This window comes from Cyprinodon tularosa, unplaced genomic scaffold (assembly GCF_016077235.1).
Source record: "Cyprinodon tularosa strain WSP-4 unplaced genomic scaffold, ASM1607723v1 ctg407, whole genome shotgun sequence".
NCBI classification, from domain to species: Eukaryota; Metazoa; Chordata; class Actinopteri; order Cyprinodontiformes; family Cyprinodontidae; genus Cyprinodon; species Cyprinodon tularosa.
Window position 1 is genome coordinate 778,571 of NW_024039127.1, and position 27,010 is coordinate 805,580.

A 27,010-nucleotide genomic window follows, 5' to 3' on the forward strand; every position below is an offset into this window, starting at 1 on the left:
TCTGCACCAATGAATAAACTCCTTTCCAAGATCGATTCCAAGATTTTTTTCCCTCGATTCCTTTCATGTTTTCTCTTTTTATCCTCCTCAGAAGGTGTAAACTTTACCTTGCCTCAGCCATGACCAATAGTAGAGCAGGTGGGAAAATAATAGAGCTAAAGCCTTAGCTCCATGACTATATGGCTGTTTCTCAATCTGTGTTGTGTGTTCGAGTCCAAACGAACCACCGAGTTGACGTAAATTCGGGGATGTTGCCTTTTGGTTTTGGTCTGTCCTTTTGTCACTCACCGCGAGGGAGAGGGGGGTTGCACTGTAGTCGACCAAAATCCCGCCCGATTTTGAAATTCCCACCGGACATTTGTTTAGGTCTGAAAAGTAGGACATGTCTGGGAAAGAGAGGACGTCTGGTCCCCCTACCATATCAACAATCTGATGTTTCAGTGAGTGAGTGCTTGTTGCTATGATGCGTCTTTGCTCAGCAGCTTGGCTCGTTGTAAACCAACCAATCAGAGCACAGCTCATCTAAATATTCATGATCAAACCATAAAAGGAAGAAAACCTGTGGTTTCATTCTAGAGCTTTTAACCAGGCTGCATTAGGGCTCACAGAACAGCTAATATGCCATTTTCAGCCCAACCAATATTACACACCCTATTAGAGACCTGAAGGACCAGATACCCTATAGAATCATTCTATCACCCTATTAGAGACCTGATGGACCAGATACCCTATAGAATCATTCTATCACCCTATTAGAGACCTGATGGACCAGATACCCTATAGAATCATTCTATCACCCTATTAGAGACCTGAAGGACCAGATACCCTATAGAATCATTCTATCACCCTATTAGAGACCTGAAGGACCAGATACCCTATAGAATCATTCTATCACCCTATTAGAGACCTGAAGGACCAGATACCCTATAGAATCATTCTATCACCCTGTTAGAGACCTGAAGGACCAGATACCCTATAGAATCATTCTATCACCCTATTAGAGACCTGAAGGACCAGATACCCTATAGAATCATTCTATCGCCCTATTAGAGACCCGAAGGACCAGATACCCTATAGAATCATTCTATCGCCCTATTAGAGACCCGAAGGACCAGATACCCTATAGAATCATTCTATCGCCCTATTAGAGACCCGAAGGACCAGATACCCTATAGAATCATTCTATCGCCCTATTAGAGACCCGAAGGACCAGATACCCTATAGAATCATTCTATCGCCCTATTAGAGACCCGAAGGACCAGATACCCTATAGAATCATTCTATCACCCTATTAGAGACCCGAAGGACCAGATACCCTATAGAATCATTCTATCACCCTATTAGAGACCCGAAGGACCAGATACCCTATAGAATAATTCTATCACCCTATTAGAGACCCGAAGGACCAGATACCCTATAGAATCATTCTATCACCCTATTAGAGACCCGATGGACCAGATACCCTATAGAATCATTCTATCGCCCTATTAGAGACCCGATGGACCAGATACCCTATAGAATCATTCTATCGCCCTATTAGAGACCCGAAGGACCAGATACCCTATAGAATCATTCTATCGCCCTATTAGAGACCCGAAGGACCAGATACCCTATAGAATCATTCTATCGCCCTATTAGAGACCCGAAGGACCAGATACCCTATAGAATCATTCTGTCACCCTATTAGAGACCCGAAGGACCAGATACCCTATAGAATCATTCTGTCACCCTATTAGAGACCTGAAGGACCAGATACCCTATAGAATCATTCTATCACCCTATTAGAGACCTGAAGGACCAGATACCCTATATAATCATTCTGTCACCCTATTAGAGACCTGAAGGACCAGATACCCTATAGAATCATTCTATCACCCTATTAGAGACCTGAAGGACCAGATACCCTATAGAATCATTCTATCACCCTATTAGAGACCTGAAGGACCAGATACCCTATAGAATCATTCTATCGCCTATTAGAGACCTGAAGGACCAGATACCCTATAGAATCATTCTATCACCCTATTAGAGACATGCAGGACCAGATACCCTATAGAATCATTCTATCACCCTATTAGAGACCTGCAGGACCAGATACCCTATAGAATCATTCTATCACCCTATTAGAGACCTGCAGGACCAGATACCCTATAGAATCATTCTATCACCCCTTTAAGATCATTTCAGGCGAGAATATTATACTTTAAGCTTCACTATACAGTCCTTTACTGATTTAGTCTGTAATTTAAAAAAAGTTCTGATGTAGAGAGGACCGCGGCAACCAGTGGAGCTCTGAGGCTAGCCGCAGCCTGGGCTAACGTTAGCCCATCTATAGCAGCTCTCTCTCTGCATAGCCATGTGTGAAGGACCGCTGGCTCTGATGGATATTTTTGTTTTATTTGGTAAAATGTTCATTAGATTTGTGTTTATCTGACTGTGTTCATTATTATTCCTCCAGTAAATGAAAAAAAAGTCGACTATTAATAAAAGGAGGTGAAATGCAGCTCCAGACCAGCTCTGAATGTGGTGATGTCACAAGTCCGTACTCACGTTCTAGTGAATTGAGAAACATCCTATAAGAACCTGTGGCCATAAAGTGATCAGTTCTTCCAAGTCACATGACCTGGCAACGACTGTGCATCTTGTTCCAACTAACAGTCTGTATTTGAAGAGGGGATCCCTGCTGGTAGCATCGATAGAGTCAAGCTCAGTATATTGGCTCTTTAGGTCACTGCGTCCACAGTGAGCCTTTAAAGCTCTTCCCTGAGAATTTAGTTTTCTGAATATAATCATAGAGCTGCTCTAAAAGAGGGCAGTCCAGAGTCGGCCCCTGAGGGCCGCGGTCCAGCACGTTTTAGAATTTAATTAACAGCCTTTTATTGCATCATCCGATGTATTGGAAACCTGCAGGACAGCGGCCCTCAGGGGCCGACCCTGAACAAACCCCCACATGTAAAGTTTAGAAAGTGTTAAACTGTTTGGTTCTGGGCGACAAAATAAAAACCTCTGGAATAAACATGATAAAGATTTAACCTTTAACTAAGATCCAAGTGTTTATTTAGCTTCAAGTTACAGAAACGTCTGAACCTTCAGTGAGACGACATGATGGAGACAACTCCCCCCCCCACATCCTGTGAAAATAATCAACCAAACATGTTAATCGGGGCTGCAGACATGACTAATCGATAGATTTCCACCATCACTGATGTCTCTAAAGAGTGCCTTTTATTTTAAATCCACTCCATTTTTTATTCTCAGGAACAAAAACACTCAAAGTTCCTCTAATTTCATTCTTTTTAAAATCATTTCTGTTTGCATCTGAAATCTTGAAAACTTATAAAAAGTCCTAAAGCCCAGAAACTGTTGTGTCTTCAGACCAACATGCTAGCAGGACTGTCTTCCCATCACTCACCGTTTTAAATTCACTTTTTATTGTGCTTCTGGTCTGTTTGCCGTTTATTCAAAAAAGGCCAAACTAGCTCACACTACCTTCAGTAGGATGTCCATATATGGGCGTGTCTAGCTGCGGTCCAAATGTTGGACGCAGATCCAATAAATGAGCATCATAGCGTCTTCTGTGATCGATTGGTTGGTTCTGGTCGGTTTAACTCTCCGTTCCGTTTCATTCCCAGTAAACCCAGGATCGACATCCATCTTTGCTTTCACACAAACACACATAGAAAAGAAGATTCCTCCTGACATAATCAGTGATGTCACTGCGGCTCAGGGGGCGGGGCTTTTTCAAGGCACTAATGTCATCAGAACAGGTAAACAAGTGGAAGCTCAACATCAGGGAGTCCGACCATGAAAACTAGAACTTCAGCAAAATGAAACGGCGCCGCAGATTGGCTGATCGATCATCGGACCAACCCGCCAATAACGGACGGTTTGGTGATCGATCAGCCGACCGACCCGCCAATAACGGACGGTTTGGTGATCGATCAGCCGACCGACCCGCCAATAACGGACGGTTTGGTGATCGATCAGCCGACCGACCCGCCAATAACGGACGGTTTGGTGATCGATCAGCCGACCGACCCGCCAATAACGGACGGTTTGGTGATCGATCAGCCGACCGACCCGCCAATAACGGACGGTTTGGTGATCGATCAGCCGACCGACCCGCCAATAACGGACGGTTTGGTGATCGATCAGCCGACGACCCGCCAATAACGGACGGTTTGGTGATCGATCAGCCGACCGACCCGCCAATAACGGACGGTTTGGTGATCGATCAGCCGACCGACCCGCCAATAACGGACGGTTTGGTGATCGATCAGCCGACCGACCCGCCAATAACGGACGGTTTGGTGATCGATCAGCCGACCGACCCGCCAATAACGGACGGTTTGGTGATCGATCAGCCGACCGACCCGCCAATAACGGACGGTTTGGTGATCGATCAGCCGACCGACCCGCCAATAACGGACGGTTTGGTGATCGATCAGCCGACCGACCCGCCAATAACGGACGGTTTGGTGATCGATCAGCCGACCGACCCGCCAATAACGGACGGTTTGGTGATCGATCAGCCGACCGACCCGCCAATAACGGACGGTTTGGTGATCGATCAGCCGACCGACCCGCCAATAACGGACGGTTTGATCGATCAGCCGACCGACCCGCCAATAACGGACGGTTTGGTGATCGATCAGCTGAGCGACCCGCCAATAACGGACGGTTTGATCGATCAGCCGACCGACCCGCCAATAACCGATGGTTTGCTGATCGATCAGCCGACCGACCCGCCAATAACGGACGGTTTGGTGATCGATCAGCTGAGCGACCCGCCAATAACGGACGGTTTGGTGATCGATCAGCCGACCGACCCGCCAATAACGGACGGTTTGGTGATCGATCAGCTGACCGACCCGCCAATAACGGACGGTTTGATCGATCAGCCGACCGACCCGCCAATAACGGACGGTTTGGTGATCGATCAGCCGACCGACCCGCCAATAACCGATGGTTTGCTGATCGATCAGCCGACCGACCCGCCAATAACGGACGGTTTGGTGATCGATCAGCTGAGCGACCCGCCAATAACGGACGGTTTGATCGATCAGCCGACCGACCCGCCAATAACGGACGGTTTGGTGATCGATCAGCCGACCGACCCGCCAATAACGGACGGTTTGGTGATCGATCAGCCGACCGACCCGCCAATAACGGACGGTTTGGTGATCGATCAGCCGACCGACCCGCCAATAACGGACGGTTTGGTGATCGATCAGCCGACCGACCCGCCAATAACGGACGGTTTGGTGATCGATCAGCCGACCGACCCGCAAATAACGGACGGTTTGGTGATCGATCAGCCGACCGACCCGCCAATAACGGACGGTTTGGTGATCGATCAGCCGACCGACCCGCCAATAACGGACGGTTTGGTGATCGATCAGCCGACCGACCCGCAAATAACGGACGGTTTGGTGATCGATCAGCCGACCGACCCGCCAATAACGGACGGTTTGGTGATCGATCAGCCGACCGACCCGCCAATAACGGACGGTTTGGTGATCGATCAGCTGACCGACCCGCCAATAACGGACGGTTTGGTGATCGATCAGCCGACCGACCCGCCAATAACGGACGGTTTGGTGATCGATCAGCCGACCGACCCGCCAATAACGGACGGTTTGGTGATCGATCAGCCGACCGACCCGCCAATAACCGATGGTTTGCTGATCGATCAGCCGACCGACCCGCCAATAACGGACGGTTTGGTGATCGATCAGCTGAGCGACCCGCCAATAACGGACGGTTTGATCGATCAGCCGACCGACCCGCCAATAACGGACGGTTTGGTGATCGATCAGCCGACCGACCCGCCAATAACGGACGGTTTGGTGATCGATCAGCCGACCGACCCGCCAATAACGGACGGTTTGGTGATCGATCAGCCGACCGACCCGCCAATAACGGACGGTTTGGTGATCGATCAGCCGACCGACCCGCCAATAACGGACGGTTTGGTGATCGATCAGCCGACCGACCCGCAAATAACGGACGGTTTGGTGATCGATCAGCCGACCGACCCGCCAATAACGGACGGTTTGGTGATCGATCAGCCGACCGACCCGCCAATAACGGACGGTTTGGTGATCGATCAGCCGACCGACCCGCAAATAACGGACGGTTTGGTGATCGATCAGCCGACCGACCCGCCAATAACGGACGGTTTGGTGATCGATCAGCCGACCGACCCGCCAATAACGGACGGTTTGGTGATCGATCAGCTGACCGACCCGCCAATAACGGACGGTTTGGTGATCGATCAGCCGACCGACCCGCCAATAACGGACGGTTTGGTGATCGATCAGCCGACCGACCCGCCAATAACGGACGGTTTGGTGATCGATCAGCCGACCGACCCGCCAATAACGGACGGTTTGATCGATCAGCCGACCGACCCGCCAATAACGGACGGTTTGGTGATCGATCAGCTGACCGACCCGCCAATAACGGACGGTTTGATCGATCAGCCGACCGACCCGCCAATAACGGACGGTTTGGTGATCGATCAGCCGACCGACCCGCCAATAACGGACGGTTTGATCGATCAGCCGACCGACCCGCCAATAACGGACGGTTTGGTGATCGATCAGCTGAGCGACCCGCCAATAACGGACGGTTTGATCGATCAGCCGACCGACCCGCCAATAACGGACGGTTTGGTGATCGATCAGCCGACCGACCCGCCAATAACGGACGGTTTGGTGATCGATCAGCCGACCGACCCGCCAATAACGGACGGTTTGGTGATCGATCAGCCGACCGACCCGCAAATAACGGACGGTTTGGTGATCGATCAGCCGACCGACCCGCCAATAACGGACGGTTTGGTGATCGATCAGCCGACCGACCCGCCAATAACGGACGGTTTGCTGATCGATCAGCCGACCGACCCGCCAATAACGGACGGTTTGCTGATCGATCAGCTGACCGACCCGCCAATAACGGACGGTTTGATCGATCAGCCGACCGACCCGCCAATAACGGACGGTTTGGTGATCGATCAGCCGACCGACCCGCAAATAACGGACGGTTTGCTGATCGATCAGCCGACCGACCCGCCAATAACGGACGGTTTGCTGATCGATCAGCCGACCGACCCGCAAATAACGGACGGTTTGCTGATCGATCAGCCGACCGACCCGCCAATAACGGACGGTTTGCTGATCGATCAGCTGACCGACCCGCCAATAACGGACGGTTTGGTGATCGATCAGCCGACCGACCCGCCAATAACCGATGGTTTGCTGATCGATCAGCCGACCGACCCGCCAATAACGGACGGTTTGGTGATCGATCAGCTGAGCGGCTTCATGAATCGGGTCGATCATGAACTAATCAGACGTTAGAGGAACAGGAAGTGATCACACGCAGGAAATGGATTCCTGAAGCCGTGTCGGCTCAGACCGACAGCAGAGGAAGATTCTGGTTCTGAGGGTTTCAGCTGCCAGAGGAAGGAAGCTCAGCCCGTCGTCTCTGAGCAAATGGAGCCCAGCTCAGGCGGGACAGGCGGCGGCTCCTCTCCGGTGTGTCTGGGTGGATCTGGCGCTCTGATCGGTCTGTCGGCTGACCAATCAGCTGAGGCATCTCCAACCATGAGTCAATGAGTCACAGTGAGGGTTCATGTGTGCAGCCAGGCGTGCTGCAGGCACTCCGCCGCCGTCGCTCGGCGGTCAGGCTCCATTTCCAGCATGGTAAGCAGAAAGTCACTGAACTGCGCCGCCTGGTCCAGCGGCCACTCGTACTTCTCCAGCAGGACCTCGAACAGTCCCCACGGCTTCAGGTTGGAGATGTGACGCAGCTCACCTGGAAACACAGCGGGTGAGGAACCGGAAGGTACCGGACTCTACCTGAACAGGCGGGACGGCGTCTCACCTCTCCTGTTGAAGTATTCGCTGGAATACCTGCCAGACAGAGCGAAGGGCAAAGGCATGGGCCCCAGCAGCTCGATGATGTGGGCGATGTGATCTGGAAGCAGACAAAGGTTCATCCGTGACGTGTGGAGGAAAGCTGGGTCTGCAGAACCGAGCCCAGTTCTGACGGTTACCTTCGTCTCTGGTGTAGTCCTCTCCTGAATGCGGCTCGAACAGGTAGTCTCCGGTGGCCAGCTCAAACGCCTGAGGAGAAAGAGCCCAGAACCTGTCAGGATGCTCCAGCTGAGTTCCTCTGGCCTCTCAGGTCCAGTTCTGCTCAGCGTGTTCTGGATCAGTGTTCTGCTGTGTTTGTGTGTTTACCATGCAAGCTGTGCTCCAGATGTCCGCCGGCGGTCCGTACTCCGCTCCGATCAGGACCTCCAGAGCTCGGTACTGCCGAGTCTGGATGTCCTCTGTGAAGTGTTTGTGCTGGTAGAGAAAAACACGGAGAGAGGAAGACATCTGATTGGTCAGAGCTGAAGGTGAGCTGTGAAGGAGGAAGAGGAGAGGAGGAAGATGTCTCACCACCCAGCAGGCATTTCCCAGATCAGCGATCTTCACCTGGAGCCGGTCGGCGTTTCGAGGATCCAGAGGGTTCAGCACAAAGTCTGAGGAGCTGAATCCTGCAAGCAAAAGAACTTCAAAGCCATCGGTCCAACCTCAGCCAATCAGCTGTCAGCCCACACTAACGTATGTTAGCATCATGTCTGCCTGAGAGGTTTATCAAAGACTGATCACACCTTTAACAGATGTTACACACAGACGCCGCCTCCCGCGCCCAGGCGACGCCGCCTCCCGCGCGCGTGCCCAGGCGACGCCTCCTCCCGCGCGCGCGCCCAGGCGACGCCTCCTCCCGCGCCCAGGCGACGCCTCCTCCCAGGCCCAGGCGACGCCGCCTCCCGGCCAGCCAAATCCTTTATTGATAGTTTCCTTAACAGCGAGCTTCTGATGTTCCCGTCACAGATTGTCCCGATCTGATACCGTTTCCCACAATCATGGACATCAGCACTATCAGGCACAGCCCACCTCCCACAGTATAAAGCACATTATTTCTCTACATGTCTGTGTCCCACATGCTAATGTTCAAATATTTCGGGTTTCTTAATGAAACGCTTCAGACATTTACTGCATTTCTTGTTCTTTTCTTCTGTTTGTCTGCAGTCCTAATGTAACAGGCAGCATCTATGCGTGTTTCCGTCGTCTAATGACGTCCATTAGAGGAGCTAGCGTTTGCTTTACTCACCACCGCTGGAGTATCCCGACTGGGTGGAGAGGGCGGACTCTGACGTTGCTGACATCACTGAGCTGGAGAACCCTGATAAACCAGAGGCAGGGCTGGAGAAGCGCCCGGGGGCGTGGCCAGCAGACCTGTCGTCCAACCAGGAGCCGCTGGATTCTGGGCTGGCTTTGTGATTGGCTGTGGAACAGGAAATGTTACAGTTGATGACAGAAGCTGAGAATGCGGAAACAATCTGCAAAGTTAAAACCACAGAAGAAGAAAACATGGATGTTTTTATTTTTTGAGTTTTTACTAATTTTTCGGACAGTAGGCTGGCAGGAATGGGGGTATGACATGCGGCAAAGAACCACAGGATTTGAACCCGGTTTGCTCGCGTCGAGGACTAAAAGGCTGGTTCTCCTCCCGCAGCAGCGTGTCGCAGATATTTTTGGTTTATACCCAATATTGTAGCGTGGTCTGCGCTATGTTATTCCACGCCACAACGCCAGAGGGCCAATCAGGAACTAGCTGTGGGTCTAGATACGGCCGAGGCGGTGAGGAAGGGGGGGCAAGTTTGTGCGACAACGGAGGGACATGAGGGCCAAAAAGAGCGGGGATTCAGGTGGAAAAAGGCTCAAATGAAAACGGCTTGGATTTAAACATAAATGTATCGTAATTTAAAGAAATAAAACAACTAAAACTCAGATAAACATGGTTTAATCAGATTTAGCTGCTCTGAGCTGGTCTGATGTCAGAGAACCAGTTTAACGAAGAAAATGTAAAAAGCATTAAATTATCTCAGAAAAGTCCTTAAAAAGTTCAAAGATGTAGGAGATCAAGCTTATGTATTTCGGTATAATTCATCAACAAGCTTCAAAAATAAAATTAATATTTGATGCCTATTTTATTAACAGTAATTAAGAAAAACATTGAAAGAAAATGTTTATCACAAGACAATCCAACAAAGATGTGTATTGAGATTATTTTGTGATTTAATGATAGAAATAAGTCCTTTTAGGTCCTTAATTACATTATTTATGACCATCTGGATGAATGTCTGCCTGCACATGGGCTGATGCTACGGATCGGGAAGCAACAATGCTAACGATGCCAATATATGGATTCTCCATCTTATAGAAGTTCACGCTGCTCCACCATAAAACAGGAAACTCGACTCGACTCGTCAATCAGGAGGAGTTTCTACTCACAGGTCGGTTCTGCGTCGTCAGCCTGGTGGAGACCCTCCTCTTCATCCATCCTCTGAAATAATAAAACAAAGCAAAGCCTTCATGTTGTGACCAGCTGCTGCGTACATCAGTAGTATGCATATATCCGTGTAGTACTACTGGAAGTATGCAGTGTGTGTAGAAAGACCGATGTACCTGGATATCCATGAGCCTTTCATCTAAGAGCTTCTGTTGGCGCTTTGCCTTCCGCTTCAGCTTCTTCTTCTTGTTTTTAGACAACTTCCCCATCTACACACACAGACACATCGGGGGGGGTGAGCAGAGGCAGGGGGGACGACCAGAACTGGATCCAACTGGTTTAGTTTCACACAAAAAAAAACTGTTAATGACTTCCTGCCTCAAAAGGCGTGGTGTTTGGGGGCGGGGTTAAGTCTGTAGCTAAAAGGTGGGTGGAGTCACGTCTGGTGCTCAATCTGTAACGGTGTAACTTCGCTGATAGCCGTGTTATATATTTAGTTTAACATGTAAACCACTCAGAAAGCAGTTAAACCAACGTTTCAACATTTACTGGAATAAATACGACATCTTCAAATTAAAAGGGTCAAATCTACTAAGTCTACGATTCAAAAGTCCAGCATGATCCATTTGGAGCGATAATCACTTAAATGAGACCAGAATACTTTAGAAGGTGCATATATCGAAATAATAACAGCTCTATTCCAAACGATCTACTTTAGTTTTACGTAACATTTACATTCAACAGTTATCTGCTGGTTCAGCTGGTGCTGAACTGGACAGCTCCTTCAGTGACAGACTGCTGCACCTTAAATGCACCAGGGAGCGTTATCACAGATCCTTCCTCCCAGCAGCCGGAAGACGCTAGAACCACCACTGTTCCCAACAACCTCAACCAGTTGTTCCAGTATGTGCACAGTATTTATATTGTTTAAACACTTTACAATATTTTTACTTTACTATAATGTTATTATACATTTTTCTAAGGTCCACATTTGTGTGACCATTTTTTCTATAATTTTTTTGCTGCTGTAAAAACCAGAATTTCCTCATTGTGGGACAATAAAGGGATTTTCTATTCTAATCTAATAAATCTTTAGCTAAATTTATTCCATGCAAAAAAAAAAAAAACAAATTTGACAGAATATGGGCCTTTGTTGTAAATTTTCACCCTGTAGGTCAATAACACAAAAACGTGTGAACTGAAAAAAACCATAAAGAAATAAGTCATTTCTTAAATTAAGTGTATTTACCTTTAATTTAAGGAGGTAAATAAGATGTTCTTCCAATGGAACTAGTATTTTTACTCTTAAAATATGATAATTGGATAAAATGCACTTGAAATAAGACAATTTAATTAATTTTCCTTATTTAAATAGTTATTAAATTGTTTTGTTCAATTGACAAAGTGTCTCACTGACCTCAATTTAAGAACAAATCACTTCTTTTAAGAAATAATGACTTGTTTAGATTTCCTTTTTTTTTTCCCCAGTGTGGAGTTAATATTTCTGAGGGATCCGTTAGCGCTGAGAGATTTACATTCCAGCCCACTGAAGCTCAATCAGCAACACTGTTCACCTTTCTGATTAAAACTTCAGACGGAGCAATGGATTGTGGGTAATTCCCCAAAGTCCGCTCAGATGCATGTGGAGGTGTGGATCAGGGGGCGGGGCTACAGACAGCATTTGGACACACTGAAATCCATCAGTGGGAAAACAGACTTCAAGGACATGACAGCTGGAGTGCAGTTATTGGGACGGGCCCAAGCCGTGTGTGATGTCATGCTGGCCACGCCCACTTTGTTACGTTTTGTTTCTGGTGACATGCAGTAAAATCTGACCGCGATGGAAAACGATGATGAATTTCCTGGTTTGAGAAACAGCCAATCAGAACAGAGGAAAGAAGACACCTAGGCACTCACCTCTTCATCCCTGGGGGCCGTGCTAACTAGAGACACACGGATGGAAGGAAAACAGGAAGAAAAGGTGGAAACAGAAAGAAGAAACAGCTCAGTTAGAAAAAAGCAGACGAAGAAAAGCCTGGAAACCACAGCTCCCAGTAAGCAGAGACCAGAGTTCCCAGTGACAGCGGGAAGCGCAGGAGGGTTCTGGTATTTACACTCGTCCGGCACCACGTTGACCAATCACCTGATGAGCCTGAAGGGGGCGGGGCTCCAGCTCTCTGCCAGACGGTGGCTTCGGCCGCTAACCTTCTGATGTAAACGTCGTCAACGACCAGCAGGATGTTCTCCGGCTTGATGTCGGTGTGGATGATCTTACACTTGGTGTGAAGGTAGTCGAGTCCCTGCAGCACCTGGAGGCCCACAAACCGACAACGGATCAGAACCAACTGACTCGAAAAAAGACTCGATACCATTCAATGGAATAAGTGATTAGTTTAACGACGAAGATTTGACTCTAGTCTTTATTATGGAAGAACCGTTAAGTTACGCTGACTAGACCCATTTGGTCAATAAGTCCGGATCCGACCCAAACATCAACAACTTGGAGCCAAACAAGTCAGTAAAGGCCTGAACACACGGGTTACATGCGACTTTTTAATCTCCACTCCGATTTTTTTCCACGTCACATGGAAAAAAACATTGTACAATTTTTTTGTGATTTATTCAGAGACGACATCAGAACAACGGAGACTCTGCAGGTCTAAAGGAGCCGACCACTTCCATGTGTTTTGGGACTGTCAGGTAATAAAACCATATTGGGAAGAGTTCCACAAACTGTGGGTAACAGGTTGGGTCTTGGTTCTGAACTCCCGGACGGATACAGTTTTGAAGAATCAGACACGTGCAGGACTCTGACCCAAGCCCCTTATGTGAAATTGTGTCGGGTGTGATCATCCCCATTGACTTTCAACGAGCGCTAAACGCCACGACCTCTAAGGCTCGACTTTCTGTTGACCAGACAGAAAGTAGGATTTGTCGCGTTCAGCAGCTGAAATGTGTTGCAGATAGGGCTGCAACAACGAATCCATAAAATCGATAAAAATCGACTTTTAAAAGCGTTGGCAACGAATTTCATCATCGATTAGTCGTGTCGCGCGATTATTGCGTCATCCGCTGCGCCGTCATCACTGCCTCTTGACTGAAAGAGGAAGAAAAAAAAATATGGCAGAGCGAGTCAGCGCTGCAGGGCGCAGTGTTGCCAACTCCGCGACTTTTCGGACCCCTCCAGCGACTATTTTTCAAAAAAGCGACTAGCGACAAATCTGGCGACTTTTTTCGGTGTCACTGGCGGCTTTTGGAGACTCTTACGTGAAAGCATGTATCGTTCCTGCTCTGCCGTGGGGCGCCTCCCCCACCCCAACCGCGTTTTCCCGCAGGAGTCCCTCTCAGCGCTGCAGTCAGAGCCTCAGCGTCCAGACTGCAAATGAAGCGCGCATGCACCGGGATTGACTGCGCAAATTGATCACAATAATTAAAATAGCCTGCGCTTTGTAAAGCGAAAAAAGTGATAACATGCAACTTTTTTCAAAAGAAATTAACATGGCGCGGAACCACCATGTTTGTTTGGTTTTAAAGTGGGGAAACGTAACGTTAGTTTCTCAGGTAGCTCATCTGATGCTTTCCTTACCGTGTTAGTAGGTTACAGACAGTGATAAGGTTGGCTACTTATTTTACTTTTAATTTCATTTGAATTAGCTTTAGCAGCGTTTACATTTACTTTATAAATAAATTAACTTGCAAATTATGAGGGCAAGACTTTTAAAGTTTAAATCTTCTGGCAAAGATAAAGTAAAGATGATCCTGCAATTTATGGAAGTAAAGCAGAATAAAATCCAGCAAGATCAGTAATATGTCAATTAATTATCTGCCACATTTCCATGTAAATATCTGTCTTTGGAGGATGTGTTTTTAGCACCCCTAGTTCTCTCAATTTTATTCCAAATACAATTTATAATTTGAATCACAGGGCTATTTTTATCTCTGGTTCAGTATTTTCTCAAGTAGCAACTTTAACTGCTATACTTTCCTGTCTTAAAAGGCAGAACTCTTCTAGTCTAAAAAAAACTCATTTGTTGAAATGGGGGGGCCTATTGTTTGAACCCCTTAGGGGCTTTAAAAACAAAAATTTCTTTTTTTGCGCTTTATGAAACAAAGTAGCCTATATTTTGTGGATGTACAGCTACATTTCTCATGTAAGTTTGCGTAGTTTTAACACAAACATTTATTTTTCATATTGCACCAGTACAGTTAATGAGCAACCTGTACTTGTGTGCTTGTTTGTTCTGTCTATAATGTTTATTTTGGAATAAAGAGGTTAATATAAAAAATATTTTTTGTCCGATTCATCGATTAATCGAAAAAATAATCGTCCGATTCATCGATTTTTAAAATAATCGTTAGTTGCAGCCCTAGTTGCAGATAAAGAGTCTAAGCTGTAGCATATCTGGGATGTTACCTGTCGAATGATGGTCTTGACACAGACCAGAGGAAGTCCCATATAGTTGGACTTAATGATCCACTTCAAAAGCTGATGACCCAAAACCTCCAGAACCATGCAGACATCTGGGAGAGGCTGAGGAAGATACCGAGACAGGTAGACCTACGGGTGGAGGGGAGGACAGCGCATAGCCAAGGATACGAACTCCGTTGATCCCAGAGATCTTGAAGTCATCGATGAGCTGGACGATGGTTTCTCTGTAGGGGTCGGAGGGGTCGCTGTCCCTCACCTGGAGAAAGACGGGTTACCTGAGCACACCTGGAGCTGTAGGGTACAGAGGTCAGGACACGGGATACTCACACATCGGAGCAGTTTGATTTCATCCAGAGCCGTCTCGGTATAATGAGGAGCACTCTTCACCACCTTCATGGCCACGAAGCGCTTCTTCCTGAAGGAAACAGGATCCCAGTCTGAAACCAGTCCAGCTTTGGAAACACACCTTTCAATCAGAGAGGATTACTTACTGCAGGTCCCAGCAGAGCCAAACCGTGGAGAAGTGTCCCCAGCCCAGTTTCCGAACCACATGGTACCGGCCGTTGAACAGGTCACCAATCTTCACTGGGTAGTACCCGCCTGGAGGTTCAGACAGCACAGGGCGGGTTCACCTGTGAGAGCAGTGACTCCAGACAGTATTCACACTCCGCCCCTTTTCTGGGCGGCCTTTATTTAACCCTTTCCTGAAGCAGCTTTGGGTCATAAAGGAACAATCAGTAAAATATGGATGCTTCTCACATGTTCACGAGAGAATCGCCAAGTTCAGACTTAACAGTGGGACGTCGAACTCTTCTCTAACAGAGACCGCCCTCCTCTAACCTAACCTGACTCCGCCAGATGGATTTGCTCCGCATATCCATCTGGAAACCTTCCGTTGAAGTAATTTTGGGAAGGGGTGAAAATACTGGTTAGCTGATTGGCCTATGTTGGTGATAGACGGGCCAAATAAACCAATCAGATCAACGAAGCATATGACGTACTAACAGAGCGACGGCGAAAACACACCCACAAGCCAGGCTACTCTTGCCGAAACCAGTCGGGAGAAGAGCAAAAACATCTTTTCCTCTGAGAAAAGCCTCCAGAGCAGTGTTTTGCTCTTCTTTCAGTGAACAAATACTCTGTAATTCCGATAAAACTTGCTCGATAGCCACGCTAACGCTAGTTTCATCGGCTAAAGCCGCCATGTTAGACTGAACAGTCGCGCTTCTCGTTGCGTCACACCTCAACCCGCCTCAAAGCCAACGCTGATTGGACGTTCGTTTGGTGAACGGCTCCAAATTTTCTTCAACGGAGAGTCTCCAGACTGATCTGCGAGTGAAACCTTGAAAGCTCGCGAGATCAGGATGGTCTCACGAGGCTACCTGACCAGTGGAAGATACATTAACCTGTTTTTTAAGGTATTTCTCCTCCATATGTTAAGTTCTTTATGCTGGAGGTGGGTTGGGGTTTGAGTGTTGGGATTTTCTAAGGTATAAATGTTTGTACTGAGCTTTGCCTCAGTCAGAGCTCTATCTCTCCATCTGTGAACGTTTAATCAGAACCTTGCCTCAGCTTCCTAACAGCTACATGACTGGCTGAACGTTCCCACATGATGTAAAACATTGTGGTTGCCCAGACAACGATATCAACAATGCAGCCGCCACGTTAGACTGAACAGTTGCGCTTCTCGTTGCGTCACACCTCAACCCGCCTCAAAGCCAACGCTGATTGGACGTTCGTTTGGTGAACGGCTCCAAATTTTCTTAGTAGCCAGACTGATCTGCGAGTGAAACCTTGAAAGCTTGCGAGATCAGGATGGTCTCACGAGGCTACCTCTAACCTTACATAAACCAGATTAATACATGTAGTTCTATTTAAATTCTACATGACATCAATCTGGGAAGCCTCCTGTACATGTTTGCAAAAGGCAGAGACAATCGGTTTAATTCGAGCCGACTGGCCCTCTGCCTTCCATGTCGAGACGTATCGTATTCTTTTAGTTCAGTTAACTGATAAATCAAACTCTTACAAAATCCCGGCAGGGGGGACGAGCAAAATTTTTTTCCAAAAATACAAAAACATATTGTCCTTCAGCAAGTTTTTTCAAAATGAAATAGAGGCAATTCCAGCTAAAACCGATCCGATGCTTCCATGTTTGTTTTGCTTCAGCCTCCCTCTATGGTTGACGAGGTGACATACACGTCGCTGCATTTCATTGCTCTTTCCAAAAAAAGTTAAAATCAATCCACTGGACTTTGTTTCCAAGTTTGAAGACGTTTCTCTTCCATCCAGGAAGATTTTTCAATTCCAAAAGTCAGAAATAGCGTTTAGTTCCAGGTTTTATCCAGCAGCCCAACAAAGCCTGGTTTTAGTTTAGAAAACATGCAAATAGAAACGGATGAACGGGTCCCCCCCTCACCCTTTTCAATTTCATTGGTGCGAAGCATTTTAGTATCGAGGCCAAAGATTCTGTTGGCATCTGGCCAGATATATTTTCAAAATCTATGGACGAATCCTTCTCTGGTTGGGCAGGAAGGTCTAGAGACGGGCCTGGTGGTTCTAAATGTTTTATAATTCAAAACAATGAAGACCAAAGTGGTTCGCAGGTGTTTCCCAAAGGGATTTCCTTCCTGCATCCCTGGGTGGCATCATTCTACCTTATGCCACCCAGTCTGCGATTCTACAGTTACTATACCTTCAATGCTTGGTTTCTGTTCCGATTTGGACAGTAACCAGTGAAATCTTAAACCGGCCACCTTCCATCTTATAATCAGTCAACTGGACTGACCTCAGTCATCTAAAGTGTGATCTGTAAAAAGGATTCATCTGGACTTTATTTAGTTAATCTGCATCCAGCTCTTCTGCTGTAGAACCAGCCTCTGGTTTTAGGTAGAAACCTTGTCCATGTTAAGGACGAGGGGTTTCTATCCTCAAACACTATTTAGGAAAACAATCATATCAGTAATATCCCAAAAGTTCAGATAAACTCACCTTTACAGTAATCTGAAGGGTCTTCCTGCTCTTCATCATCAGAGCCAAGCAGCTGGGCAGGGGGCGGGGTTAGCTCCAGAGGGGGCGGGCTCTGATGTGGGGGGGGTATAGCCATCTGAGGAGAGGGGAAGCTGAATGGAGATTCCAGAGAGCAGAGGAGAGAGGTGGGGGGGGAGCACAGGGTGTGGGAAGGGATGCCGGTGCAAAACGTAACTGAGGGCAAGAGAAATGGATCTGAGTGGGCGGGGCTTGCCATCATCGTAGTAGGAGCTTTGAGGGAGTTTGGTGCAAATACTGCTGTAGATTCAGAGGTAACACTGTGAGGTGAGGCTGGAGGTGCTTGGAAGAACTCGGTTTGACCGTCTGCGGTCCTACCAGGAAACAGCGAGGCATTCTGGGTTATGTTGTTAACATTCAGCGGTGATTTACTGAGACTTTGGCTAAGAGCGTCTAATGTGGCACAAGGTGGTTGGCTCTGATACAGGGGGTTTCTCAGGGGACTTTCAGGGGCCAATTCACCTTCAACAGGGGCCTTTTTCATGTCTGGAGTTGGTGGGCGTTTCTGATTTGGACTCTGGGGAAGCGAAGCCTGGGTTCTCTGGTGGGGGCTCTGAGGACAGGGGGACTGGGCATTGTGGTGGGGGCTCTGGGGAGGGGGGGACTGGGCATTGTGAAGGGGGCTCTGGGGATGGGGGGACTGGGTTCTCTGGTGGGGGCTCTGAGGACGGGGGGACTGGGCATTGTGAAGGGGGCTCTGAGGACGGGTTGACTGGGCATTCTGGTGGGGGCTCTGAGGACGGGGGGATTGAGTTGTCTGAAAGGGGCTCTGAGGACGAGGGGACAGGGTTCTCTGGCGGGGGCTCTGAGGACAGGTGGACTGGGCATTCTGGTGGGGGCTCTGGGGACGGGGGGATTGGGTTGTCTGGTGGGGGCTCTGGGGACGGGGGGATTGGGTTGTCTGCCGGGGGCTCTGGGGAGGGGGGCATTGGGTTGTCTGGCGGGGGCTCTGTGGAGTCGGTGGCTGTGTGATCTGGTCTGGAATCTGGGGGCTCGGGGAGTCCTGCGGACCATGCAGACGGGAGGACTGGCTTACGGCGGCTCTCTGAGGGGATAATGTGCTTGGCTTTGCCAGACCCTCAGGGCCTTCCTTTTCAGGAGTGTTTGTGGAACATTCTGGTGGGAGCAGGTCTTTGTGGGGGTCATTCTGGGGTATTGGGAGAGGAGTACCATCAGTCTTCAGAAAATCAGAAACCTCCTCAGGCCTGAAAGAGATTCAAATTGGAGTCGTGAGGACAAACATACTAAGATTAAGTTTTTTCTCAGAGAAACATTTTACAACAAAAGTGCTTCTGGTTTTTACTTTTTGGTTCAATTTTGAAATATTTTATCCTTCCCCGTGAATTAGTTTGTTAACGCCGGATTTTCACAAGCTAACGATCGGCTTTTGTCTCCCTTCCCACAGGCAAAAAAAAAAAAAAAAAAGCTGTGTGAGTCGTTGCATCTCAGCAGACACAAATGAACTGGGTTAGTGTTGATGTCACCAGTGCAACAGAAATCAGGGAAGTAAACAATGGAGAGCAGCATGTCAAGAAGTCAGGGCGTAGTCAATGTTCTTTATTGTTTCACTCTATTATCTGACTGAATCCCTCTCAGCAGAGCTGCTCCATGTTTATTGAATGTAAACAGAGTTGTTTCTGCTTGCTAAATCAGACGCAACTGGTGAGGTGTGTTGATGTCCGTACGTTGAGTTCAATGGTATCACGTAATTTAGCGGGTCGAGCCGGGTCTGCCATTTCCACATTATGTCGATCAGAGCCGAGGTGATTTTAACGCCGGTCGCTTACGGAGTCTCTTTAACCTTCGGGATCATATCTATACTCTTAAAGTACCTGTGACTATGCTCTCAGATTAACACATTTACACATTAAATCTATATCAAAATACCAAGGCAAACATGTTCTCTAGCTTAACCAGAGGAAGATTTAGATTTTCCTTATACATTTTAATAAACTTTAGCTTACAGTGTCCCACTCAGCAATTTCCTAAGTTTTCCTTGTAAGTATTTCAGTTATCTTTTTTTTAAGAAATCAACTTTTTGCCTTATTTCGGCACGTTGTTTCTACTGCGAAACGCCATCTCTCCTCTCGCTGAATGAGTTCCCAAAGTATTCTGGGAGGCCACTTCGTTCACGTCAGCTCCCGACCTCACTCTGTCTGAAGGGAGCATTTTAGCTCCTATAACTATTGGGACACACTAACCTACACATGAACGCACAAAACCGAGTGCTAGGGACCAAACCGAGTGCTAGCGACCAAACCGAGTGCTAGGGACCAAACCGAGTGCTAGCGACCAAACCGAGTGCTAGGGACCAAACCGAGTGCTAGCGACCAAACCGAGTGCTAGGGACCAAACCGAGTGCTAGGGACCAAACCGAGTGCAAGTGAGAGAAATGGGACAGGGCCTAATTTCTTCTGTATTTCGCATCATTCCTAAAAATATATCTACATTTGAATAACAAAACCGTTAACCTTTGTTCTGAATGTGAAGACAAACCCTGTTCTACCCTTTCACTCAGTCTAATTTAGGTTAAATTTAGTCTTTTTCTTCTTACGTGAAACAAGTTCCTTTTTAGGGTAATAAAAGGCTTTTTAAAATGTCTATTTCTGCCAAGAACAGAGCCACAGTGTTCTGTGGCGTTTAGCAGTCTGATGGCCAGGAGGAAGAAACTGTTCAGTAGTCTGGTCGTTCTGCAGAAGATGCTGCGGAACCTTCTGCCGGACGCCAGGGGGGAAAACAGTCCATGGTTGGGGTGGGTGGGGTCGGAGAGGATCTGGTGAGCCCGGGATAGGCAGCGCCTGTCCATGATGTTCTTGATGCAGGGGAGCGGCGCCCCCCTGATCTGCTGCTGACGTCCTCCACAGCTGAGTCGTTGAGGAGGAGGGGTGTGCGGGTGGGTCTGGATTTCCTGAAGTCGACGATAATATCCTTGGTCTTTTTGGCGTTCAGGATCAGGTTGTTCCCTCTGCACCAAATGCTGCACCTCCTCCCTGTAGGCCGCCTCGTTGTTGTCCTGGATGAGGCCCACTACTGTGGGCGTTCGCGTACTTCAGGATGTGGTTGGACCTGAGGCACGGACAGCAGGGGGCTCAGGACCAGCCCTGGGGGGTGCCGGTGTTCAGGGTGATGACGTCGGAGGTGTTGTTCCTGACTCTTATTTATAACATGTTACTGTTTAGCCAAAGTGTCTGTAAATAGTTCTGAATGACTACTTTCCATTATAGTAAGTAAGGAGGAACGAACGCTGCTGGATCAGAACAGGGCTGATTACCGTAATAAGGGCCATATGATGAACTGTTCTTTCTTTGCAAAGATAGAAATAACTTTCCAACTGAATCCATTGATCTCGCCTTATTTAACTGGAGTAAATAGTTGAATACTTTTTTTCCCACTACACTTGGATAATAGCGCGTTGTGACAAACACCAGATACAGCACTGGGACTTGATCAACAGCCGATACCGCACCGTGACGTCACTAACCAGTAGGTGGCAGTAGTGTTCTTTGACAAACATGGATGCCTCCAGTAAAGCACATTCACATGAAAATTACTCTGAATTAAAAACAGGATGGAATCATTTCAGATTTAAAGAACTTTCAGAACTTTGGATTCCTGTAACTAACAGACTGCTGATGGTTAAACCCACACCGACAGCTGGGGGAGCAGAACCCCATCCATTTTTAGATCCCCATTAGGTTCAGTCTGGTGCCGCGTCTGATGATGTCACAGACAGCAGGAAGTCATATATCCACTCACTGAGCGTGCTCAGTCCTGTCCTCCGGCGGGACGATGTTGGGGGGTGAAGGAACCTGAAACTGAGCCTGACTGATTATGTGAACTAAAAACAGCACCAGATGATGTCACAGACCGCGGCTCATATAACAGCCACGGCGAGCAGGCCCCGCCCATTCCAGTGCAGCTGACACCATGCTCAGACTGCTGCTCGCCGGATCAGGACGTCACTTCAGCTTCTATTTGTGGCTCAGTGCAGAACTGAACCTGCTGCCGTCAGTGACGGGTTACAATGGGCCGACCCAGTTCTGACAAAATGTCACCAGAATCATCATTCAGGAAATAACTTCTATTTAGTTTGTTTCTACAGCTCCAATTCATGTCATCTCAGGTGACTTTATAGATCCAGATCAACCAGATCATACAATCAGATTGGTTCATAGTTTTCTAAGGAAAAGCAGCTGATTGCATCGACTCATCTCTCACAGCAAGCCTGCGCTCAGAAACGTTCAGAACCAGAGCGCATAGATCCGGCCCGCTGTGGATTCACCTTCACCTTCAGGTCATGCAAAAACTCCCTCCCCCTCCCACACAGACCCCCCCCCCTTGATAAGCCCCTCCCACCGCATTTAAGTCACTTCTTCCTGCTGAGCAAACCCATCAGAGTGTGCGGTCTCACCGGCTCTCCTCAGCTCGGACTCTCTTGTGTTTCTTGCCTCTCCGTCGTTTCTTGCTTGTGGGGGCGGAGCTTCCAACAGCAGCTGAGGAGAAAAACATTGTTAGAGTGGGTTTCCATCAATCAGCAAAGCTCACCGAGAAAAGGTCCGATTTCCAGAGTCGGTCAGCAGGAACAGAGCCTGGTTCTGCAGAGAACGCAGGGCAGTCAACATTTTAGGAGATAAAATCTGCCTCTAAGCAGCAGGGCGCCGCTTTAGAAAGTAGGATAAGTGAGGAACTCAGTAAGTTAAATCTGGAAAACGTCATGACATCACAACCCGATCCGTCCCGGAAGCTCGATCCGTTCTGCCCATCAGCTCATCCATATATGCATCTGGGTCCATCTCAATTACATTTTGTTCAAAAGACCTAAATTACATTTTTCCCTCCCTGAAAATAGTAAACGTACTAAAATATAAAATGTTAAATGTTAATAATGTATTTCCTGAGAAAATAAATGCCTGTTTTGTCACTTTGTTCCCAATCTGTACAGGAAATGGGATCTCCGTAGTTTCTGGTCTTTTTGAGTTAAATGTTTTCCTTTCATGTTAACATTATGGTTTATAGTGCGTAATCTAAAGAAAGAAACAACTAAAATGCAGATAAACATGGTTTAATCAGCTCTGAGCATGTCCCATGATGACGTCAGAGAAGCAGTTTAATGGACAAAATGTAAAAAAGCATTAAAATTGTCTCACAAAAGTCATAAATCATTTTTAAAGATGTGTATTAGCATTTTTTAGTGAGTTAAGGAGAGAAATAAGTGATTTTAGTAGCATAATTACATTATTTATGGACACCCGGATGTATATCTGTTCGTGCAGGACGGATCGTGCTCCCGTGGCGGATCGGGTAGAGAAATGGCGTCCAATCAAACACAGAGACTGAAGCCAGAAAAAGCCTTTTTCCCACTAAGAATAGCGTGTTAAAGCGTGTTTTCAAACACCCGCCAACAATCAGCATTTGGCTCCCTTCTTATTGGGGGGGCTGCTGTTATTAGGAGATCCATCTGACCAGTAACCTGACTCCGCCAGATGGATTTTCTCCGCATATCCATCTGGAAACCTTCCGTTGAAGTAATTTTGGGAAGGGGCAAAAATACTGGTTAGCTGATTGGCTTATGTTGGTGATAGACGGGCCAAATAAACCAATCAGATCAACGAAGCATATGACGTACTAACAGAGCGACGACGAAGAGGAGCCAATCGATAGATCAAACTCTTGCTGAAACCAGTCGGGAGAAGAGCAAAAACATCTTTTCCTCTGAGAAAAGCCTCCAGAGCAGTGTTTTGCTCTTCTTTCAGAGAAGAAATACTCTGTAATTCCGATAAAACTTGCTCGATAGCCACGCTAACGCTAGTTTCATCGGCTGAAGCCGCCATGTTCTTTAGACTGAACTGTCGCGCTTCTCGTTGCGTCACACCTCAACCCGCCTCAAAGCCAACGCTGATTGGACGTTCGTTTGGTGAACGGCTCCAAATTTTCTTTAACGGAGAGTCTCCAGACTGATTAGCGAGTGAAACCTTGAAAGCTCGCGAGATCAGGATGGTCTCACGAGGCTACCTGACCAGTGGAAGATAGATTAACCGTGATATAAAGAGCTGGGTAGCGCTGCGGCTAGCTGGGCTCAGTAGCTAACAGGTTAGCCTTTTTAGCTCGCTCAGTTAGCCACATAAAGCTACACTACTTTTAACTTTCTGTCAACAGCAACTGTTAGTTTTCTGCAAGTAGAATAACTGTTTACTTGGTCTAAAATGTCTATGAAAGTCATTTTTTAGGATGTTCCATCTGACCTCTGACCTCAGATGTTAAGAAGTTCTGAGACTTTTTGTCACCTTGTTAAACGGCAGAGCTCAGTCTGTCTGTCCTTCCAGACAAACAGTGATTGTTTACGACTTCTGGCTACTTTAGTTTGCCGATGAAACGTAACGTCACTGCCGGAAGATGGCAGGAGGGAGGGGCTACTATATTTGGGCAAAAATGGCCGCTCCCAGACTCAGTGATCGTGATGAAAATTATTGTTTAGATTTTTTTACTTAATAACTCTAAATTCATTAAATCACTGCGATTGTATTAGCTTTAGGTATAAATAATGATCCATGGATTATTCCTCGCTGACGGCACTTTTCCTTTAAAGTACGTTTTGAAATCTCCATGTGCTTTAATCGTATTTCCTCATGTATTATTATTGGTAATTCTTATTAATTTAGGCAAATTTGTATATTTAGCTGTTGTGGTTATTTTGTTATTTTCATTACTTCTTTGGTTTCAGGATGCATATGTGTCACGATGCATCATGGGAGTTTGGTGGCTGTGAGCAAATGGTTTTTTGACCACTGTCGCCCTGAGCTTTTGTATTTATGTTTGGCGTCCCTTCATTCTATCTACTCACTAAAACGTTTTTAAACGTCTCTGTGGATTTCTTGGATGAATCTTCTGGACAACTTGTGTTTGGAAACATGAAGGGCGCAGCGAGTCAGGCCAACGACAGGGTTCGGGTTTAAACGGACCCGTCTGTCCAGAACCATGTTTGGATGGAAGAACTTAAACGCCAGAAACTAACAGTTCATGATCCAAACAGGTGGTTCCTCAGAGCAGGTTCTGGAACAGCTGCAGAAGAAACCTTCATCTGGAGCTTTGGACCAAACCTTAGGTGGTCCAGCAGAACCTGGTCCAGCAGAACCTGGTCCAGTAGAACCTGGTCCAGCAGAACCTGGTCCAGCAGAGTGGATTTACAGTGAGGTTCTAGTCATTCTGGATCTACGGATCCGGACAGATAGAACCAAATGAACCATTGCTATGGCTAACTGGACCCAACGACACCTGATACACACACACGCAGCAGTACCGACCCCAGAACCAGAACCAGGACCAGGCCTTGCTCACCTATCAGCATGTCCGGTTCCTCTCTTCAGGCCAAACGGGTTCACAGGTTGAACCTTTCCGGTGATTCAGCAGCACCAGGAGATGCTCCTCGGATCCTCTGGTCCGGACGGGGCCGGACCGCGGCCTTTGGGTCAGCTGCCGGTTCGGCACCGTTAGCTCCGTTAGCTTTCCCACTGGTTCCGATCCGGACTCCGGGTATCGGGAGAAATCCGGTTCCCTGTGGGTTTTTGGAAGGTTCCGCTCAGGTAATGTGGGCGTGTAGCACGTGCTAGCTCGGTTCTGCCCTGAACGAACTCAACAGCTGCTCGGTTTGACACCGGACACCCTGCTTTGCGCATGCGCACTGACCCGTCAGGATGAGCGGTTTGGAGCGGATGTGGAGTCCATAGACAGACAGACACCTCATTGGACGCTGGCCGACGTGCCTAGAGGGCGGCCATCTTGGATCAGACCAGCTGCTGTCAGGATGAACAGGAGGCGCCTTAGATCGCATTTTAATCAATAAAAGACAAGTAGAAGATAATATTAAAATCATCTCTTGCATGTCACAGCCACTTAAAAGAATAAAACTCGAAAAAATTAAAATTCGAACATTTATATATATATATATATATATATATATATATATATATATATATATATTTTATGACACACATTAATTAATTAAAAAACATATGTTCACATATGCATAAACAATAATAAATAAAACATAGTTTGAAAAAGAGTTTTGGAAGAAGTTTAGACAAACTTAGAGAGACAAAAAGCCTTTAGTTAGACACAACATAAATTTACCATTCACTACAATTTGACATAAAAGTCTTTACAATGACAAAAAAAACATAAAATTAATTAAAAAAAAAAACTTTACTCTTTTTTTCCTAAGGATCATAATACTCATTATCAAACAGCAATCCTTAAAAATACTGATTAGTAACAATAATATACTATATAAATAATATTTGTAAAATATAATTTTATAATATATATTTATATAAAACTTTTTGTTCATCATATTAATATTTCATTGCAAAATATATAACTGCATAGATCTCATCCAGTTTAAGTTCAGTTTAAATAGATTTTAATCTGCATAAATATGTGTAATGTAACTTAAAGGTCATTTTATAATTTGTTTTTGTCTTTTAAGGGATTGTGACATGTAGGATATTATTGTAATAAAATCTCTGACTCATCTTTCATGTGATAAAAATGAGAACTAAGGCGCCGATTCATTCTGACAGCAGCTGTCTGAACTGTGGTCTATACACATTTATATATATATATTAATATGTGTATATATATATATATATATATATATACACACATTTATATATATATATATATATATATATATAAATGTGTATATATATATATACACATTTATATATATATATATATATATATATATATATATATATATATATATATATACATATATATAAATAAACACTTTTATTTGGGTGTGATTAATTATTTCACAGTCCTAATTTATTTATATTTACATAAATACTTTTATAATATGAATATTATTGTTATAATAAAATATGAAATACTGACAAAAAAGGCTTATTGTGTGGCAACCTCTTGGTGTAGAAGCATAATCCAGGTTTCAAATTAAAGGTAACACTTTGAAGTTTCATGTAGACTATTCGGATTATATATCAGGGGTAATTACACAAAAGTTCCTATTTTTAAACCATTATAAAAGTGACATTTATTTGCTTTTAAAATTGGTACAATAGTCCCCTTCACAAGTATATATAGATGTAGCATGTTGAAATCCCCACCTACACTACTGTGATGGTATACACATGGAAGACAGAGATTTAAAAAATGACCCAAAAA

The 27,010-nt window shown here is 46.3% G+C and overlaps 1 protein-coding gene across 1 annotated transcript; it reads right to left on the reverse strand.

Moving 5' to 3' along the window:
* Nucleotides 1–7,263: 7,263 nt before the first annotated feature.
* srpk3 (SRSF protein kinase 3) lies at nt 7,264–25,511 on the reverse strand. The gene is made up of 17 exons (XM_038298434.1): nt 25,166–25,511; nt 22,242–22,323; nt 17,774–19,035; nt 15,274–15,382; nt 15,110–15,197; nt 14,951–15,038; nt 14,768–14,874; nt 12,497–12,662; nt 12,271–12,296; nt 10,530–10,622; nt 10,356–10,407; nt 9,172–9,345; nt 8,454–8,551; nt 8,250–8,357; nt 8,063–8,132; nt 7,891–7,983; nt 7,264–7,821 (listed from the first exon to the last, which is right to left on the reverse strand). The coding sequence occupies exons 1-17, from the start codon at nt 25,173–25,175 to the stop codon at nt 7,637–7,639; spliced, it is 2,811 nt and encodes a 936-aa protein (XP_038154362.1). The 5' UTR covers nt 25,176–25,511; the 3' UTR covers nt 7,264–7,636.
* Nucleotides 25,512–27,010: the final 1,499 nt, after the last annotated feature.

What these genes read in the sequence shown, in the direction of transcription:
- srpk3 (XM_038298434.1), bottom strand. An exon ending in TGGGAAATGCCTGCTGGGTG is followed by an intron (nt 8,358 to 8,453) that starts GTGAGACATCTT and finishes TTTCTCTACCAG; the next exon opens with CACAAACACTTCACAGAGGA. An exon ending in TCTGGAGCACAGCTTGCATG is followed by an intron (nt 8,133 to 8,249) that starts GTAAACACACAA and finishes CTTTCTCCTCAG; the next exon opens with GCGTTTGAGCTGGCCACCGG.